General features: G+C 40.3%; 1 protein-coding gene across 1 annotated transcript in view; it reads right to left on the bottom strand.

The window, feature by feature from the left end:
* DNAH11 (dynein axonemal heavy chain 11) overlaps positions 1–18,906 on the bottom strand; it is a 308,187-nt gene that overhangs the window by 275,830 nt on the left and 13,451 nt on the right. The window contains 3 exon segments of the mRNA XM_057304208.1: positions 8,018–8,185; positions 9,340–9,573; positions 17,397–17,608. Of these exon segments, the coding sequence (XP_057160191.1) occupies positions 8,018–8,185; positions 9,340–9,573; positions 17,397–17,608 (614 nt within the window).

Genomic DNA, 18,906 nt, shown 5'->3' with positions numbered 1-18,906 from the left:
GATAAAGTCTCAAAGTCTTACCATACTCTACAGAACGGTATGTGATCTGGACTGTACCGACTGCTCTGGACTATTCCAGCACCTTCCCCCGTTTACACACTAAACGTGTTACACACAGGATCCTGCCACACCTGCCTTGTCACATCCTCTCTCTCTGCAGGATACAATTTCCCACTAATCGCTTTCTTTTTACCTACTCTTCACCTGCTTCATTTCTATTTGTTTTTCAGTTCTATTTATCTTCCAGTTACCTTCTCACTTTCCTTGCACCTCCTTTGGCAAGGGGCCCTTCACAAATGCTCTCCCAGCACTCTGTACTTTAGACACCCTAGCACCGAGCACCCAGGGTGACTGCCTACCTGCACGCTCCCCTGGATTAGCTCTGGGAGTATAACGAGTTCTAGTTTTCAGTTACAGTGCCAGTACTCCATGGGGTTCTTAGAGCACAGAGCTGTTTCTCAAGAAATACTTACTAAAGCATCAACAATATGCTGGTAGTGCTCGAGGATCATTGTAAACATTTTCTTCTTCATCCTGACAACTGCAAAAGTGCCCCTATGAGTGACGTGGGAAATTACTGATGAATCTTAGCTAGTGAAATGTGCTGGCTTGACGTCGCTCCGAAAAGGCACTCATGCTGCCGAGGGAAGGATGGACCCTAACAGCGCCTGGAAGGGGCTGGGCACGCAGTTTCAGGGCAAACGCAGTCACTCCGGGCCGAGAGGAGGTCTGGCTGTGTTTTCAGGGTTTATCTGACAGAACCTGGTGTTTATCATAAGAGAACCAGATCATGAAAGACTCCCAGGCTGTGCACCGCGGAGCCCACCACGTGTGCCCTTGTGGGAGGCGGAGAAGCCCGGGAAGAGTAGTTTGGCTACAGGCAGAGGTTCAGTTTTGCAAGTTTATTTGGAGACATCTATCAAATAGTTAAGCGCAGACGTTGAGTGGGCCGCTGAATATACCCTACGTGTTTGGGATTTAGAAAGACCCTTTACGTATCATGTGCTATAGGCTTTTGGTAGATGTTCTTTACGCAAATTGAGGAGGATTGAGCCCTGCATCAGGCTCCCTGCTCAAGGGGGAGTCCGCTCCTCCCTATCCCTCTACTCCTGCCCCCCCATCCCCACTTGTGTTCACGGGTGATCTCTCTCTCAAATAAGTAAAACCTTTAAGAAAAAAAAAAGTTAAATACAAAATTACCACATGATCAAGTTTTTTTTTTTTTTTTTTTTTTTAAGATTTACTTGAGATAGAGTGAGAGCGCATGGGGGAGGAGGAGGGACACAGGGAGAGGGAGAAAGAGAATCTCCACCAGGCTCCCCATTAAGCATGGAGCCCAACGTGGGGCTCGATCCAAGGACCCTGAGATCATGACCTGAGCCGAAGGCAGGAGCTTAACCAACTGAGCCCATAATTAAGCATTTCTAACCCCAGGTACATACCCTAAAGAGAAAGGACTCCAACAAATACTTCTATACTATTGTTCATAGCACCATTATTCACAAGAGCCAAAGGTAAAAACAAACCAAGTACTCATCAATAAATGAATGAATTTCAGCATTTATATATATTATCTAGCCTTGAAAAAAAATGAAATTTTGACACATGCTATAATATGGATGAATCTTGAAGACATTATGCTACGTGAAATAAGCCAGACACAAAAGACATTGTATCAGTCCACTAACATGAGATATGTAAAATAAACACATTCAAAGACAGAAAGCAGAACAGAGATCACCTGAGACTGAGGAGAGGGGGCAAGGGAGAGTTGTCATTTAATGGGCACTGAGTTTTCGTGTGAGATGACAAAAATTCTAGAAGTGGATAATACTGATGATTTTATAACACTGTGAATATACTTAACGCCATTTAACCGTGCAGTTAAAAATGGACACAAACTATAACACGTCTTACCACAATTTTTAAATAGGTAAAAACAGAAAAACTTTACCTCCATTTTGATCCCTTTATGCTCTTCTGTTTAAAATATAATGGTCTTAGATATTTTCAGTAGATACACTTAAAACCACAGTATTCTAATTTTTGCTTTCACTGTCAAACAATTTAGAAAAAGCAAGAGGACAAGGAAAGTCCATTATTTTTACACATATTTTTCCTTACCCTATTCTTTCTGGTGTCCCAGGATTCCCTGTGTTATCCTTTCCTCTCTGTAATGACAGCTTCCTTCGCTGCTCTTTTAGGGTCAGGCTACCTGTGCCAAATTCCCTTAGTTTTTGTTCTTCTGAGAATTTGCTCTCTCCTTAACTCCTGAAGGGTCTTTTTCACTGGGTAGGGAATTCTGAGTTAACAGATTTCTTTCTTTCAGGGCCTGAAAAATATTTTGCCATTTCGTTCTTGCCCCCATGATTTCTAATTAGAAATTCCCTGTCATTCAAAGCGTTTTTCTCCTTAGGCAAGTTTTTCCTTGTTGAAGATTTTTTGTCTTCGGTTTTCTAAAGTTTAATTATGTGTCTGGGCATAGAATTCTCTGGGTTTATCCTTGGATTTACCTTTCTGCTTTGAGTTCTTATTTCCCCTTGACTCTGTAGGCTTATCTCTCTTGCCAAATTCAGGAAGTTTTCAGCTGTTATTTCTTTGAGACCTTCAGCCTCACGGTCTTTCTCCACGTCCGACGACACAAATGCCAGGTCTAGTCCACTCTCACAGGCCCCGGAGGCTCAGGCTATGCTCTCCCTAGTGTTCAGACTGAGGGGGTTCTACTGCTCTACCTTCCAGCTCCGGAATTCTTTATCCCTCCATTCTGCCATTGAACCCTACTCCCTGTGCTTCCCCGGATTTTGTTCTATTTTTCAGTTCTAAAATTCCCATTTGTTTATGTCTATTTGCTGAAAATTGTTTATGTTCATAATGACTTACTGAAGCATTTTTAGCATGGCTCTTTAAAACCCGCGAGATAATTCTAACATCTCTGTCATCTCAATGCCATTTATTAGTTGTCTTTCTCATTCAGAGGAGATCTTCCTGGCTCTTGGTTTAATAAGTCATTTTCAATTGACTCTAGACATTTTCATATTACCTTATGAGACACTGGATCTTAAAACTTGTTTTTGCTGACTTTCTCCGATACTGCTCCAGCCTCATTACTGCAGATGGGGATGTAAGTCCAGGCTCTCACTTGGCAACCATTAATACCTAAGTGTGGGGAGCTCTTCACTGTAGCTGGCATTCAAGTTCTGCATGTGGTCCTCACAGATTCCACAGTGTAGGCGATTTGGTTACCACTTGGCCATGGTCAAAGTTCTGACTCTCCAGTAGGCTTCCTCTGACACTACCCCAGGGGGGTAAGGATGCTACTGGATGAGGAAGAAAGTCCAGGATTTCCGTGGGGTCTCCACTGACTCCACAAAGAGTGAGCTCTTTAGTGGCCAGCCAGGATAACAATCACAGCTAACTGGCCAATCTCTGGCACCATCCCAGTGGGGTGGGGGGTGAGGCACCTGTTAGAGACTTTTTTAAAAATATTTCATTTGTCAGAGAGAGAGAGAGAAAGAGAGAGAGAGAGAGAACAAGAACAAGCAGGGGGAGTGGCAGGCAGAGCTCCAGTCTCTGCAGGGAGCCTGATGTGGGACTTGATCCCAAGACCCTGGAATCATGACTTAAGCCAGAAGCAGAGACTTAACTGACTGAGCCACCCAGGCGTCCCCAGACTAGTTTTAAGTCTAGGCTCCCCACCTGGTCTTTGCTGGCATGAATGGGAGTAGGACATAGTTTCTTCTACAGGGTTTGGCTGAACTAGAGAGATTGTGTCTATAAGTTTTGTTACTATGCTGCCCCGTTCTTAAGAGAGATCAGGCTTTTACTGGGGAATTTTATGTCTGTGCCCATTGGTGTTTCCAGGTCGCCAGTGTATCCAGCTCCCTGTCTAGGTAAATTTCAGGTAAGAAGGAAGGTCCCCAGCCAATTTGCCTTCTTTTAATCCGACAGAGTCTTATGTTTATTTTATATAAAGTAATCAGTGCTTTAGTCCTACTTAAAGGTATATGGAAAAGTATATCTATTTCATCTTCCCAGAAGCAGAAGTTCCAAAATTTATCTTTTAAGAATGTTATCTACTACTTTAACATTTAAAAGTAAACAGTACATACAATGGAATAATACGCATTTGTTTAAAAAGTAGGCAATGCTTTTGTAGAGATACAAAATGACTGCCAAAATATATTAAGTGACAAAAGCAACAAAAATATGAAGTGATGTGTAGAGAAGGCTATCTGTGCAAAAGCAGAACACAAAAGAATCCACACGTGGATTTGCTAATGCATGAACCAAGTATCTTTGGAATATTACGCAAGCAACTCATAATGGTAGATGCCTTTGGGGAGAAAAAATGGAAGATTAAGGAAAAAGCAGGGCTAGAAGAAGGAGACTACATTTTTGCACGTTATGTTTCCAAAAGAATGTCAAGTTTTTAAAGAATCAATTTTATCTTAAAAAATAAGGTGAGACATATGAAAATCCTGTAGATGGCTAACAAGTTTGTATCACGAAAATTAGAAAATGCTACATATAGTAATAGAAGAATTAATCATTCAGTAGACTAGAACAGAACAGAGGACTAACTGGAGGAACTGGAATACAATCCAGCATAGATTAACTAAATAACTTTGAAAATGTATTTTAGATTCTGGTATAATGAGAGACTAGAAGGAAAAGACACACTGCATCTTGAAGCAGTCCATCTCGGGGCACAGGTGCTCAGGCCAATTCCTCCAACCACAGCCCCCCTTCCCCAGATGAACTTATTCCCTTCATTGCAACAAGGAGACAACAAGGGAGGCAAATACTGAAGAGTCAGAGCGGCGTAGGGGAGAGAGTGCTGGGCCTGGGCTTCAGAGTTTGGGGCTAGAACCGGTTCCACTCCCAGGGGATGGTGTCATCTTAGGCAATTTGCTTGTTATCACCCGCCTGGGCGTCACTCTCAGGGTTATAGTGAGAATGAAGCAGGAATGTGTGAAGATTTGGCACAATTCCTGGCACCCAGCAATCGATCAGTAAGTATTAATGGACTCCTTGTAACAGAGGCTAAGTGGAGCCACGACGTTACTCTCATGAACAGCCACACCCTCGATTAAATTTCTCCAGATAACTAAGCAAGTAACACCTCAAAACGTGAGCAAAGCTACCTGACTAGCTATTAAATACAAACAATAAAGCCAATCTCTTAGCAAGTTTGTTATTTTAATACAATAATGTTGTGTCTACATTCATTTAATATCAAACTTGCTAAGAGACTAGAACATAATGATTCCAACCACTAAAAAAAAGCATAATTATGTAGTGTGATAGAGGTGCTAATTATTATTACAACGACAAGAACATTACAATACACAAATGTATGAAATTAACAAGTTGTACACCTTAAGTCTACACAATGTTATATGTCAAATCAATTTCAACAAAAAATAAATAATCCAAGTCTCTCCGCCATAATTGGCTAAATCTCAAAAGTTCCATAGGGAAAAGTCAAAGAAAATACCCAAAGTGATCTTTCCATTCAAAAATAATTGAAAAACTCCAAAATATTTTTATGGATACACCTGAGAAAATCCCTATGTCCTGTAAACAGACCACAGCGGCACACCTCTTTTGCCTGATTATAGGCTTGAGATTGATTGAAACAAATACTAGCATATCCAAAAGCAAATTATCAATTATTTATTTAATTTACTGAAACATATTTAAACCATTATTATACCAAAGTCATGATACACCCAACTGTTATGTTAGCACTAGCATATATTCAATGGGGACCAAGGAACATGCAGAAGTTTATGCAGTGGGAGGAGAAGGACACCGGGTGGGCATGTGGATATACCCGTATGAATAAACTAGGTTGCAAGTAATTTGAGAAAAATGTCTCATAAAAATTACCAACTGAATTCATCATAAAAATCAATACAATGAATTCAGCTAAAAAGCACCAAATAAAAAGTTTATTAAGCTAAAAATATATAATCATTGCAACATTCTGAGGCAACACTGATAACCAGGATACATTCAAAAAAATCAAAGCTTGGGACACCTAGGTGGCTCAGTTAGTTATGTGTCTGCCTTCAGCTCAAGTATTGAGCCCAGGGTCCTGGGATCAAGCCCTGCACTGGGCTCCTTGCTCAGCGGACAGCCTGGTTCTCCCTCTGCCTTCCACTCCCCCTGCTTGTGTTCCTTCTCTGACAAATAAATAAATCTTAAAAAAAAAAAAAAAAAAAAAAAGCAAAGCTCTTCAACGTAAGCAAAGCAATTAAATGAACTTTTAGTTAATTAATATTTTAATATTAAGGCCCAAAGTCAAGGAGCTTCTAGGTTCTAAAGCAAAATAATCAGAGAGGAGGATGAAGGAGAAGCTTCAAGGGCAGGTTACTGATGTCTCAACCTAGACACCGACATCAGAAATAAGTAGGGGGCGGGGAGTCAGTTGAGTGTCTCACTCTTTATTTCGGCCCGCGGCGTGATCTTACAGTTGTGAGATCGAGGCCCATGTTGGGCTTCACACTCAGCAGGGAGTCTGCTTGAGATTTTCTCTCTCTCTCTCTCTCTCCCTCTGCCCCTCCCCCTGCTTGTGTGTGCTCTCTCTCAAATAAATAAATCTTTAAAAAAAGAAGAAAAAGAAAAAGGAGTAAGCCTTGCCCATTTTACTTGCGAAATAAATGGGGCTTCAAAACACTCAATACCAAAATACAAATACCAAGCAAATATGTGCGTCAAGAGCAACTGAATGTTGTATTCCTCCTTGTGACTGTGCTAGGCTTTGCGCAGAGAGGATAGATTCAGGACCTTTGACATTGCCAAGGTAGTGACATCAGCTAAACCTCGCCTCCTCCTCCAGCCCTGGCACTCTGAAAACCTGCCAGGTTTTCTCATCAGGAGGAAATCCAGACTTCACTATTCCAATGCACCTGAGGATCCCACGCACGGTGGGTCTCACACTCCTCTGCCAAGTTGCTCAGGAGAGCGGAGCCAAGGCCCTGCAAGAGTACTGTGCCATCCAGATTCACTGAATGCCCGAGGAGTGTGAGAGAGACCTCACCGGGCTCTGGAGATGAGCTCAGGCTATTAGTCACCAGGGTCCTAGGTTCCTCCTACTCTTGCACAAAACAGCAGGACACACATGGCTGTGTCCTCTTGCCATTACTTCCACTTCCCAAAAGCTGACCACAGTTCAGAAGGATTAAGTTTGCTGACCTGCCCTTAACACGGCGGACTCACTGCACTTGTGCATTACAAAGAATCAATTATTTGACCAAATATCAACACAACAGTGAAGAAATTCACATTCTGTATGAAGAAATTCACACTCTGTATAAAACAATGAAGACAAGAGTGATTTTTTTTTTTTTGGTACCTGGAATCTCACCGTTCCTGGCCAACAACTGAAATGAAGCTATTCCTATCCTAGAGGGGCAGAGCTGCTCACAGGTAACTCACTGGCTGCTAACGTGCCGGGAGGGGCAGAAAACACCAGCACCTAAGTCTGAAAGCTTCCCCTTATTTCTTTGAGCCTGAAATGATGAAACTACAAAGAACACTAAACAAAACAAAAAAAGCAATAAAATATGTAAAATATGTAAGAGACAATATACATGTTAATAATATACGTAGTGAATAGACTGAAACTAAATGTTCAAATAGACCAAGAAATTATCCACTGATTCAGGAAAAGGATAAAACACACAAGTTACAGAGACATCAGATAGTCATGCAGAAATGAGTTAATGTGAAAAGTTCCTTTTCAATACACATAAGCCAGAAACAAATCCAGACTGAGTCCACTGTTACATTAGGAACCGTAGTCAGCGTTCTCAACTTTTAAATGCAAAGGACTAGGTGCCAGTCCCTGATCTACCACTAAGTAGATAAGAGACTTCGGGCAAGTCATTTAACCTCTCTCATCTGAGAGATACTGTACCAGACAGTACCTATTATCACTATGACCTTTCATCCTTTCTAGCTTTAAAATTATAGGGTTCTATGAAATGAAAATGCAAAGGTACAGTATTACCGTATTATTGTAATCAGATGGGTCATAAGTGCTCTGTTTAAAAACTTCACACAGTTCCAAAAATTCTTCCGTCATCTCGTCGATTTGTCCATTTAAAATCGCTCCTTTGGTACCACCAAATTCAAGTCTTTCCAGTTTCTCAAATTCCAATATGGTCACAAATATATCCTTAGTAAAAACACAGTAAAGATCTTTCCACCATCTTGAACAGGACAGGAACATTTTAAAGTTGCAAAGAAAAAACACTTTCAAGCATTCAAAAAAAAAAATAAGTTAATGGACACTTACATGACAGAAAATTATAAATGATTTAAATGAATAAAGTTGCTGTTTTTAAAGTCATATTCCCATTTTCATATTTCCTGAGAATTTTCTAGTAGTACAGGCAATGCCTACTTTGCCATAGCTAAACATCTGATTCCCTAATTTCACATCCTTCTAATCCTAAATCAAATCCCCAGGTAATAATCTAGAAACCCTCTTTTCAGCCACCTGCATTTTGCAGTGATCCACCTCCCCTACTGAAAGGGGGTGTAAGACTGTTAAGGAAGGGGGACCAGTTGCCCATAGTTAGGCATTTAGCAGTCAGATTTTGAGAGGCATTCAGGCTGATTAAGGAATGGGAATTTCCAAAACATGAATTTCTAATTTTGGATGAAATACAACAAATTTTAGTTTAACAAGAAAGTCCACACTTGAAAGAGCTTTACAAAGAATCTAAGGCACTGTCACTAGATCCCCTTGTTTAAAAAACCCCTTAGCCCGTCGGCTCCAGCTACGTGTGTGAACGTTTGTACATGTGTGTATTCATTGTTTAAGTATCTGAAACACACTCGTACACAGCACATACTTCCATGTTTTTTTTATGAAGAGCTTTAATATTTTTATAGTTTATATAAATATATACTAATGGAGAGTGTGGTAATTTAGATCATCAAATGGGTTTTCCAGGTATAGAATCCCAAGGTCAAACATATGAAGGAAAAAAAGGATACAGTTCAGAGATCGCTCATTTACAACGGTCTTCCAAGAGCTTATTAAGTTAGAAGTCAAAGGTCACTAATACATAACAGAGTCTCACTTATACTCAGTATACTAAAAGAATCACAAATGAGTTTTAAAAAAAACACCAAAAAACCAAGGTAAAGCTTATACAACCACCTTAATAGCACTGGCCTTGTCAGCACTTCCTAACTGAGAAAGGAGCTCTACCACTCTCCCATTCAAACAGGATAAACTATCTCCTGAATGATACAGAAAACTACAAGATCTTTTTTAACCCACCCACAATATGAATAAATCACAAGTCAATAAATGAATACCTCTATTTTCATGAACCGGTCCAGAAATTTGTCAAATCTACAAAACACCAGTTGAGACTGGAAATCCCATGGTTTTATCTCCTTATTTCCCTTAAAATAGCTTGCCAATTCTTTTCTATAGTTGAAAAAAGAGTTTTTGAAAGTCTTTAAGATGTTAATGACCACTTGAACCTTTTCCAAAGACTCTTCGACTTCTCTTTTCAAAAGGTCTTCAGGTGAAAGGTAAGCTATTGCCTAGGATTTAATAAAAGGAAACTCTGATCAAAAATATGTTTTTAAAAAGTTTACTTTTTTAATGAAAACACCTGTTTCAATGAATCATTTTATTTTTTTCAACAAATCATTTTTTTAAAGATTTTTTTATTTTTTTAAGAGAGTATGGTGGGGAGGCTCAGAGGGAGAGGGAGAAGCAGGCTCCTTGCTAAGCAGGGAGCGGGACATGGGGCTCCATCCCAGGACCCTGGGATCATGACCTGGGCTGAAGGCAGACACTTAACTGATAGCCACCCAGGTGCCGCCGTGTGTGTGTGTGTGTGTGTGTGTGTGTGTGTGTACACATTTTTTTTTTTTTAAAGATTTTATTTGAAAGAGAGAAGCACTCGGGGGAGGTAGAGGGACAGAGGGAGAGGGAAAGGGACAAGAATACTCCACACTGAGCACTGAACCTGACCTGGGGCTCAATCTCATGATCCTGAGATTATGACCTGAGCCAAAACCAAGAGTCAGACACTTAATGGATTGAGCCACTCATGCGCCCTCAATGAATCAGTTTTAAGTAATACACCTCTAGAATGGGCTAGCAATGCTGTGAGACAAAAAGTAAATTCTAGAAATTCAGACCCTTGTATTTCAATGACATACTTGTACACATTAGAATTATCTACAGGAGACTCTAGAATTTCTGAACATATTTTCTAGCAATGACTAAGTTTTTGCTAAGCTTTGCAAGTATGACAACTGTATAATCGAAATTTGTATGGGTATTCTCACTACAAATATTCTGCGTAATTTTTACTTCATATAAAGAAATACACAAGCCAGAAGGGGAACTCTCAAAGACCATGGACTTTAAAAATATGGTCACCTTCATGGAACACTACATCAAAAACTAAGCATGTACTGTATGGTGACTAACATAATAAAAAAATAATTATTAAAAAAAATACATGGCCACCTTACCTGGTAGCACTGGGTCATTTGTAAAGGCGAGAAAGAGCTAATATAGTTAAGTGTATCACTGGCAATTCTCTTAGGTTAGCAAGCATCTCTTCTGCAAACATTGTAGGACAAAAATCTAGTGGAAATAATGCCATATAAACTAGTTTTAAGTATAGGAAATGGAAAGGTAAGGAGGGTTTTTAAAAGAAAGACCCATGTAGGGCCACCTGGCTGGCTCAGTCAGTACAGCATGTGACTGTTGATTTCAGAGGCAGAGTTCAAGCCCCATGTTTGGCATGGAGACTACTTAAAAAACAAAACAAAACAAAACAAAACAAAAAATACCACAACTCGAGTAGCAGATTCACGTAGCACTGGCCAAATTCTCACAGGACAGTTATCTAGGTGCCTTCCAGTCCTTCTCTATCTGTATTTGTTAGAAATATTCAGAATTTCCCTCTTTAAAGACCTCAGGAAAATATAAATTCTAAAGGTTCTTTTGTGTACAGTTTCTTCCCAATGCATCTTAAACTCATAAATCATAGGCTTAAATTATGTGCCTTACATGTTGGGGTTGCTTAGAAAGCTGTTACTTGTCTCAGTGGAGTATGTAATGAAAGCCATTGAGTTTAACCTACCAGATGGAAGGATTCTTTTCTAAATGTAGACCTACTGTTCTCTTTCTCTCATTAATGGCTACAGTTTTACGTGTAATATAAACTGTAGCATAAATTATAAGAAAAATCATGTTTAGTTTCTAAAACCCCTACTGATTAGAATCCTTTGAGTTCGAGCTGTAGATTCCCAATCTATGCTCTTACTTCCCACTCAGACTGCATGGAAAAGTAACTTGCGTGTAGGCTGCTAACACTGCACAGAGAACACCGAAGAGGACCACCAGAAATCCCTTAGCAATGTGTGTTATACAGGAGTTCACAGTTTGGTATCGGCTCGGGATTCCAGAGACCTTTATCTTTATGTATTCTTTATAATAAATGCGCCCTGTGACCTTTCAGGAAGCTCAAAAAAAAAAAACCCAAAAAACAAAAACTACTTCCAGACAAGCCATTCTTATTTTCATTCTTACTCTTCCTGACGCACCTTCACACAAATGAGACAATCACAGCAATTAACCTCCCAAAGACCAAGGCCATAGTACTAATAGTACTAAATACCCTAGACCAGAAAATCCAGTCTATGCCCTTCCAGTGGGCAGCAGGGTGTGTGAGAGAAAAGGTCACCAGGAGGCAGGAGACCTGGCTCTGATCCAGTTAGGGGCCACCAACTGCTTTTGGGGTATTAGCCAAATTATCTCAGAAGATCTCAGGTTCCTCATCTAGAAAGGGAGAGAGAAGAATTAAGTGAACCTCAGGATCCCGTTTAGCTGTTAAACTCTGCATTCTTTTCCGCTTCCTAAGCAACTCTCTAGAGCATACCCAACCATGAGTACGCTCTTCTCTCTTACTCAACGGTATCAGCCCACACCAACAAAACACCCATGGGATTTAGGATGAACTGGTCCCCACTTCAGAGGCCTTATACACTAAAATACTGCTAACCAATTTATTCATCAATAAACCAATTAATCAATTATTAAGCAATTTATCAGTGATACTATGTTACTTGGAAGCCTGTCTCCCTGCTGCTGCTTTTCTGTTTGATGTGTTTTTATGGATTCTTACTTTTGCCCAACCTGACATCTCTTTTCCAAGCTCACCTCTCAGACTTAAACTTTTCTTCACCTGTATCTTTTTTTTTTTTTTTAAGGATTTTATTTATTTTTTTGACAGAGAGAGAGACAGCCAGCAAGAGAGGGAACACAAGCAGGGGGAGTGGGAGAGGAAGAAGCAGGCTCCCAGCGGAGCAGAGACCCTGATGCAGGGCTCCATCCCAGGACCCTGGGATCACGCCCTGGGCCAAAGGCAGACGCTTAATGACTGAGCCACCCAGGCTCCCTATATCTTTTTTTTTTTTGTCTTAAGATTTTATTCATTTATTTGACAGAGAGAGAGCACACAAGCAAGGGGAGCAGCAGAGGGAGAGGGAGAAGCAGGCTCCCCGCTGAGCAGGGAGCCTAACTCGGGGCTGTATCCTGGGACCCTGGGATCATGACCTGAGCTGAAGGCAGATGCTTAAATGACTGAGCCACGCATCTGTCCCTTTTCACGTAGGATCTTGAAGGACAATATCCACAAAAGAGATACCAAGCCATGAAATAGAGTGGTGGGCCTAGAGTAGTAATGAGGTACAAAAACAGGGAGCAGAGTCAGGTTACCAGAGAAAAGAAGAAGTCATTTAAAAAAATAAAATAAAATAAAATAAAATACCCCATTATCAAACTCCAGTATGCCATCAACTGAGGTGGCCAGATGATGAGATGATGCCTTTTGTAAGTCTGGCCTAAATGACTATGCTGAGAAAAGAAGAGAAACACATTTACTCCTAAAATAAAACAGATCTGAAATGGGAATGCCTAGAAGAACCAGCCATAGCATGAAAATGAACGAAACCAACCAGGAACAGCAGCAAATGGTGGAGGCCATGGTCACCTAGACAGCACATGACCTTTCCAAAGCGGTACCTGAAGCTCTCACAACGGACTGTGCCAGTGGCCATGAGAGAGCCAGTGCTGTGAGATCTCTGACTTTTCAGTGGAGGCTGGAACGCCAAAATTTAAATGAGACCTCAATATAAGCAATATTTTTCTGAAATTTTAAAATACCATAGAAAATAAAAACATTGCACTGATGTATTAGCCAAATACAGATGACAGAATGCCAAGTTATTACCTCTGATGTTTAACACAGCAAGCGTTCAAACATCTCATCAACACATTAAGGTCAACAGATTCATGGAACACAAAGTACATGAAAGCTACATGATGAAATAATAAAAACCACTAAATGTGTAATGACATAAATTGTGCAAGGTACAAATTAAACAACATGGTACCACTATATACCCAATTAATCACCCAAAATTTTTTAAAATGGTAATGATCGGGGTGCCTCGGTGAATCAGTCGGTTAAGCATCTGCCTTCGGCTCAGGTCATGATTCCAAAGTCCCAGGATGGAGCCCCACATCGGGCTCCCTGCTCAGTGGGGAGTCTGCTTCTCCCTCTGCCCCTTACGCAGCCTGTGCTGCCTCACTCTCTCACTCTCATCTCTCAAAGAAATAAAATCTTAAAAAAAAAAAAAAAAAGTAATGCTCAAAGCTGGTGAATTATAGTAAAACGTTTTATACATTGATAATAGCAATGTACTTGATATAACCTTTTAAAAAGAATTTGTAAAAATCAAAAATTGTTCAAGAGTCATGAAAAGATTGTACCCTTTGATCAATATCAAGAATTTATATTAAACCAATTATCCAAGTTAAGGAAAAAGAACTCTCATATAAAGTTGTTTTCTGGCTATTGCTTATAATAGAGGAAACTGGAAGCAACCTAAATATCCAACAATAAAATAATTTTTCAAAGGGGCTAGTAAAAAAATAATTATATATATGATAAAAATGCATAAATATGTGTAAGTTTTCAGAGAATGAAATATAAAAAAGGCTGAATTTTATAGTGATAGATGCACAGGACTATTTCTATTAAAAATTTTATGCAATGAAAATACTTCACAATTATCATTAGTACACCACATATTATAATTAAAAATCAAAACTGTTATTTTAAAATATGGAACCTAGTCTAATGGGCAAGAAATTCTGCCACTTAAAAACTGGGTGCCTTTAGGAAAGCTATTTATCTTCTCTTGACTTCAAGGATTTTTTTAAAATTATAAAATAGAATACTAATAGTATCTATATGTCATAGCATTGCTAGGGAATTACATTTGTAGTTTTTGTAAAGGCTTAGAAGAATTCCTAGCAAATATAAGGCACTATACAGTGCTTGTTATTATAAGAAATAAACTAGACAGCAAATCACTGGGGAAGAGTTGGGGAGAGTTCAGCTCTTCAGGGAACCCAGGTATGAACGTTGGCCCATTACTGATTTGTGATTCCTAACATGTTGTGACACATTTACTATGAAGTCCACTTGGGAATCAAGGATATCAGGTCATTGGAACATTTGGACAGAAGCCAGAAACACTAAGCAACAAGGGAAGCTCCATTATTTCCTTGGGAACTTGGCAAACTGGCCACTGACATTGACTAGAGGCCAGAGATAACAGGTTTCCAGGCTTACAGGACTTCTTACCAGCCACCTACTACGATAAGTAACCACCTCTGGAGCTTATACATCAGCAGGGCTTTCCAGTAAAAGTTTTAATAAATCTCAAAATAAGATGAGGATCCTTTAAAAGGGGTAGAGCAGAAGTTGTGAGTGTAACTTTTCACTCTTCAATAGGGATCATGGTCTTTAACTTGGAGATCCAAAGCCATTAGGACCCAGCACACTTGCTTAACAACAAAGAAAGAAACAGAACAAAGCCAGAAGAGAGGATAAAATATAGCAAGGAATTGACCTGTGGTTATCTCTCATTAACAGCTGCAACTAGTTTGGAGGTCAATAGCTTAGAACTAGCTTTGACTGAGCCTCTATCAAATGCCACACTGGGCATTCAACTTAGGTTACCTCTTGATCCTCGAACTGGGCATTATCCTCACTTACAGATATGGAAACTGAGGTTGGAAGAACCAATTTAACTCCCCCTTAAGTGTTTCAATTAGAATTGAATCCAGGTTGGTCTAAAGCCAAAGTCCTTTTCCATATACTCCACCTCTTTAAAAGCAGAGAGAAACACACACATTGCCAACTCAATCTCACAATCCAGAAACTCCCAACTGCAAGTTAGGAGACCCATTCTCTAATGTGGATTTCTCCCGAAATTCTCCAGGAAATTCAGCAAATGCTGTCATTTTTCCAGTCTCAGGTAATTCATCTAAAAAAATATCAGGGACTGGATTAAAACACAGTTCCCAAACCACTGCTGTTTATCCTACAATAGTGTTCTCTTTACTGCTTGTAAATCTTGTACAGCAAGATTCTGGGACCTGGGGCAGCAGGAGCTACAAGCTGTCTGCCTTGTCTCCGAGCACACTTTCAGGGTTCCAAATGCCCTCCAACCTACCCAACTGTACAGTAAAGCATTTTTATTTTCTCTGCCAGTCACGGTGTCAACACCGCTGGGAGGCATTAGTCTAGATCAGAGATTTAGGTCAATCACAGTCATCCACCACCCTCTGAGCAAGTGACCCAGAACTGTCCCAAGTATCCTATCGCCTCTGCCACAATGATTGCTCCCAGAACGGAATTAGAACCCACTGGACCAGAACTAAGAAAGAAAGACAACCTCTTTCCAGGGAAGTTCCTCTGCTAGAAGCATAGACATCTGGAGCTACTTAAAGCCGTCTTAGCTAACAAGCGATGAGAATAAAGTCAAACACGATGAGCAAACGGAGGATGGCAGAGAGCTTTGGAATTATTATCTGACATCTCTGAATCAAGCTATTCCCGAAGCCACTGTGTTCTTAGACTTCCCAGGTCACATGAGCTTATACTTTTTTTTTTTTTTTTTTTTTTTTGCTTCAGTCATCAGCTGCAGCTGGAGGCGATCCACTTCTCACGGAAAGCATTCTGAACAACCCCAAGTCTAAGTCATAGACAGATTCTGCTTCTCGGGCATTTGTTTTACGAAAACTCCTTAGTGGTTCAGACACACATGCTGCTTACTGAGCTTGCTATGGTGAGAACTATGTCTCCCCCAAAATTCATATACTGAAGCCCTAATCACCAACGTGACTATCTAGAAATCGGTGTTTAGGAGGCCATTTAGATGAAATGAAGTCCTAAGAACAGGACCCTAACGTGATAGGACTGTAACTTTTTAAGAACAGAAAGACAACACTCTCTCCACCATGTGAAGACACAGAGAAAAGGCAATTACTGAAAGCCAGGGGGAAAAAAGCCTCTCACCAGAACACGACCATACTGGCACCTTGATCTTAGCCCCCGTCTCTGAAATTGTGAGAAAACAATTTCTGAAAATAAAGCCACCCAGTCTGTGGTATTTGCTATGGCAGCTCAAGCTAAGACACACCCCCAGCTGGAAACCACTGGGTTATGTATCCTCCAAGGATCTTTTAGCTCTCAAATTATAAAATATTCTCTGATTTTATGGACCCATGAAGAATTAAAGTTCATACAGGAAAACTTAAGAAAACAGTCCAATTTTTAAAAACATTTTCCAAGTGAAGAATAGACAAATATAAATGAGATTTTTAAAGATCAACTATGAATCAATTCTTTAAGACAATTCCATTACTCTTGTTTTCAGAATTTTTTTCAGCCAGGTTCTCTTACCTTACCTTCCGGAAGTCTTCCTCAGTCAGTGTTCCTGTGGAACCAAAGGGAAAGCTACGAAGAAAGGACTATACCTATCTGCCTATTATTATTATTATTATTATTATTATTATTATTATTATTATTATTATTATTATTTTGAAGTGGAGGAGAAGTGGGAGAGGGGCAGACGGAGAGGGAGAATCTCAGGCCAGCTCCACGCCCCACACAGGAGCCCAACACAGGACTCAATCCCACAACCCTGAGATCATGACCCGAGCCAAAAATCAAGAGTCAGACGTTCAGCCAACTGAGCCACCCAGGCTCTTATTAGAAGCTACCTTTACTCTCTTTGAAGAAAGGTAGGGTATTAAATCCAGTAACAAACTGTCCTTTGAATGCACTGGACTGATTTCCAGAGCTTCTCTGCCATTTAGAATAAAAAGTCACCTAGTTTTTGTTACCATAAAAGTCCTTTCTGAAAAAAAGAGAGGAAAAGGGTCTTCCTACTATAGACTAGATTCGCTCGTTCTCCATTGGTTTATTAAAACCTACCACATGGCAACGATTGTTCTTCCTTTTTTTTTTTTTTATACTACATACCTGGTCAATGAAGAGATTACAAAACTCTTGCAATAAAATTATAACCCGAGCAGGAGTATTATAAAACTTGGAATGACTCCAGATGAGGCAGATGGTATGAAACAACGGGGCGATGAGTACACGGATCTGCGGGAATTCCGTCTCCTGGACACACCGAACATGTCTTCTCAGGGGTCTCAGGTAAAGCTCCACATCTTGGGCTTCCAGGAGCGCTGAAAGGAAAGAAACCACCATTAATGTGATGCAGTCTCCTTTTCCAAATTCACTTCACAAGTTCAAGAAAACAGTGCAAAAGAACATGACTATACTTAAGTGCAGTCCTCTTTCTTTTCATATGGCTTCTCCCACCCCTGAGCTACCACGGGTTTGGAAGGCTTCCTACACCGTCCGTGTGGAGCAGCCATTCAAGAGAGCCCTGGTGTAGTGCCCTGCACAGCCCAAGTAAACCGTGAAGCAAGACTTAGTGGGGAAACATAGCTTTACGATCTAAAGAAATTTATTCAACTCCACGAAACCGCAGGAATAAAACATGTCTGCAAAGTTACCGTCACTTTATGGTTGGGGTTACAAGCCCATCCCTAGAATGGTAATTCCTCTTAGGTACTTGGTACCAGCACAGTCTCAGCGTCTCATCCCAGTGTCCTATGAGAGTAACTCAGGCAATGACTGGGGAATTTTGTATTATTCAAAATGTAACTACTAGAATTGTTAGGTACAGGGGATAAAAAAAAGTATTTTGGAACTAGAGAGAGGTGAAGGTTTAGGACACCATGACTGTCCTGTCGTTCCGCTCTACACTTCAAAACAGTTTTCTTTCTGTGAAATGAGTTTTATCTCCATCTTAAAAATCGTTAAGCAGGGTGAATTAGGAATATTTCCCAAAAATGCTTTAGCATTTTTCATATATATTTCATATATATATGAAGAAAAATATTATTACTGCTTAATACAATCCAAATCTTCTCTTGATTAAAATTAGTCATTTTAGGGGTTCCTGGCTGGCTCAGTCAGTAGAGTACGCAGCTCAGTCTCAGGATGGTGAGTTCAAACCCCACACCAGGTGCAGAGCTTACTTAAAAAAATTGGGGCACCTGGGTGTCTCAGTCGGTTAAGCACCTGACTCGATTTCGGCTCAGGCCATGATCTCAGGATTGTGAGATCAAGCCCCATTTCGGGCTCCATGCTGGGCATCGAGCCTGCTTGAGACTCTCTCTCCCTCTGCCCCTCCCCTCCACCCTCCAGCCTGCTCTCAAAAAAAATAAATAGTTAGTCATTTTAATGTACCCTGAATGGATCTCCAATAAACTGCATCCAAATACATCTGACCAACTGAAAACAGGCTTTACTTATGAAGGTAGGGAATGAAGTCAATTCTTATTTTCTGGTGTTATCCCAAAAGACTCCTGCCCGGGGGGCGGGGGGGTGCAGGGAACAAAGCAACACAGACAAGCCAACGTTTTTTGGCTGTCAGAGTCAGGAATGCACCCACTCCTATTACTCCACTTAACAT

This window comes from Ursus arctos, unplaced genomic scaffold, assembly GCF_023065955.2.
Source record: "Ursus arctos isolate Adak ecotype North America unplaced genomic scaffold, UrsArc2.0 scaffold_3, whole genome shotgun sequence".
NCBI lineage: Eukaryota > Metazoa > Chordata > Mammalia > Carnivora > Ursidae > Ursus > Ursus arctos.
The sequence above is the reverse complement of the archived record's forward strand: the minus strand, read 5'-3'. Positions and strand labels throughout refer to the sequence as shown.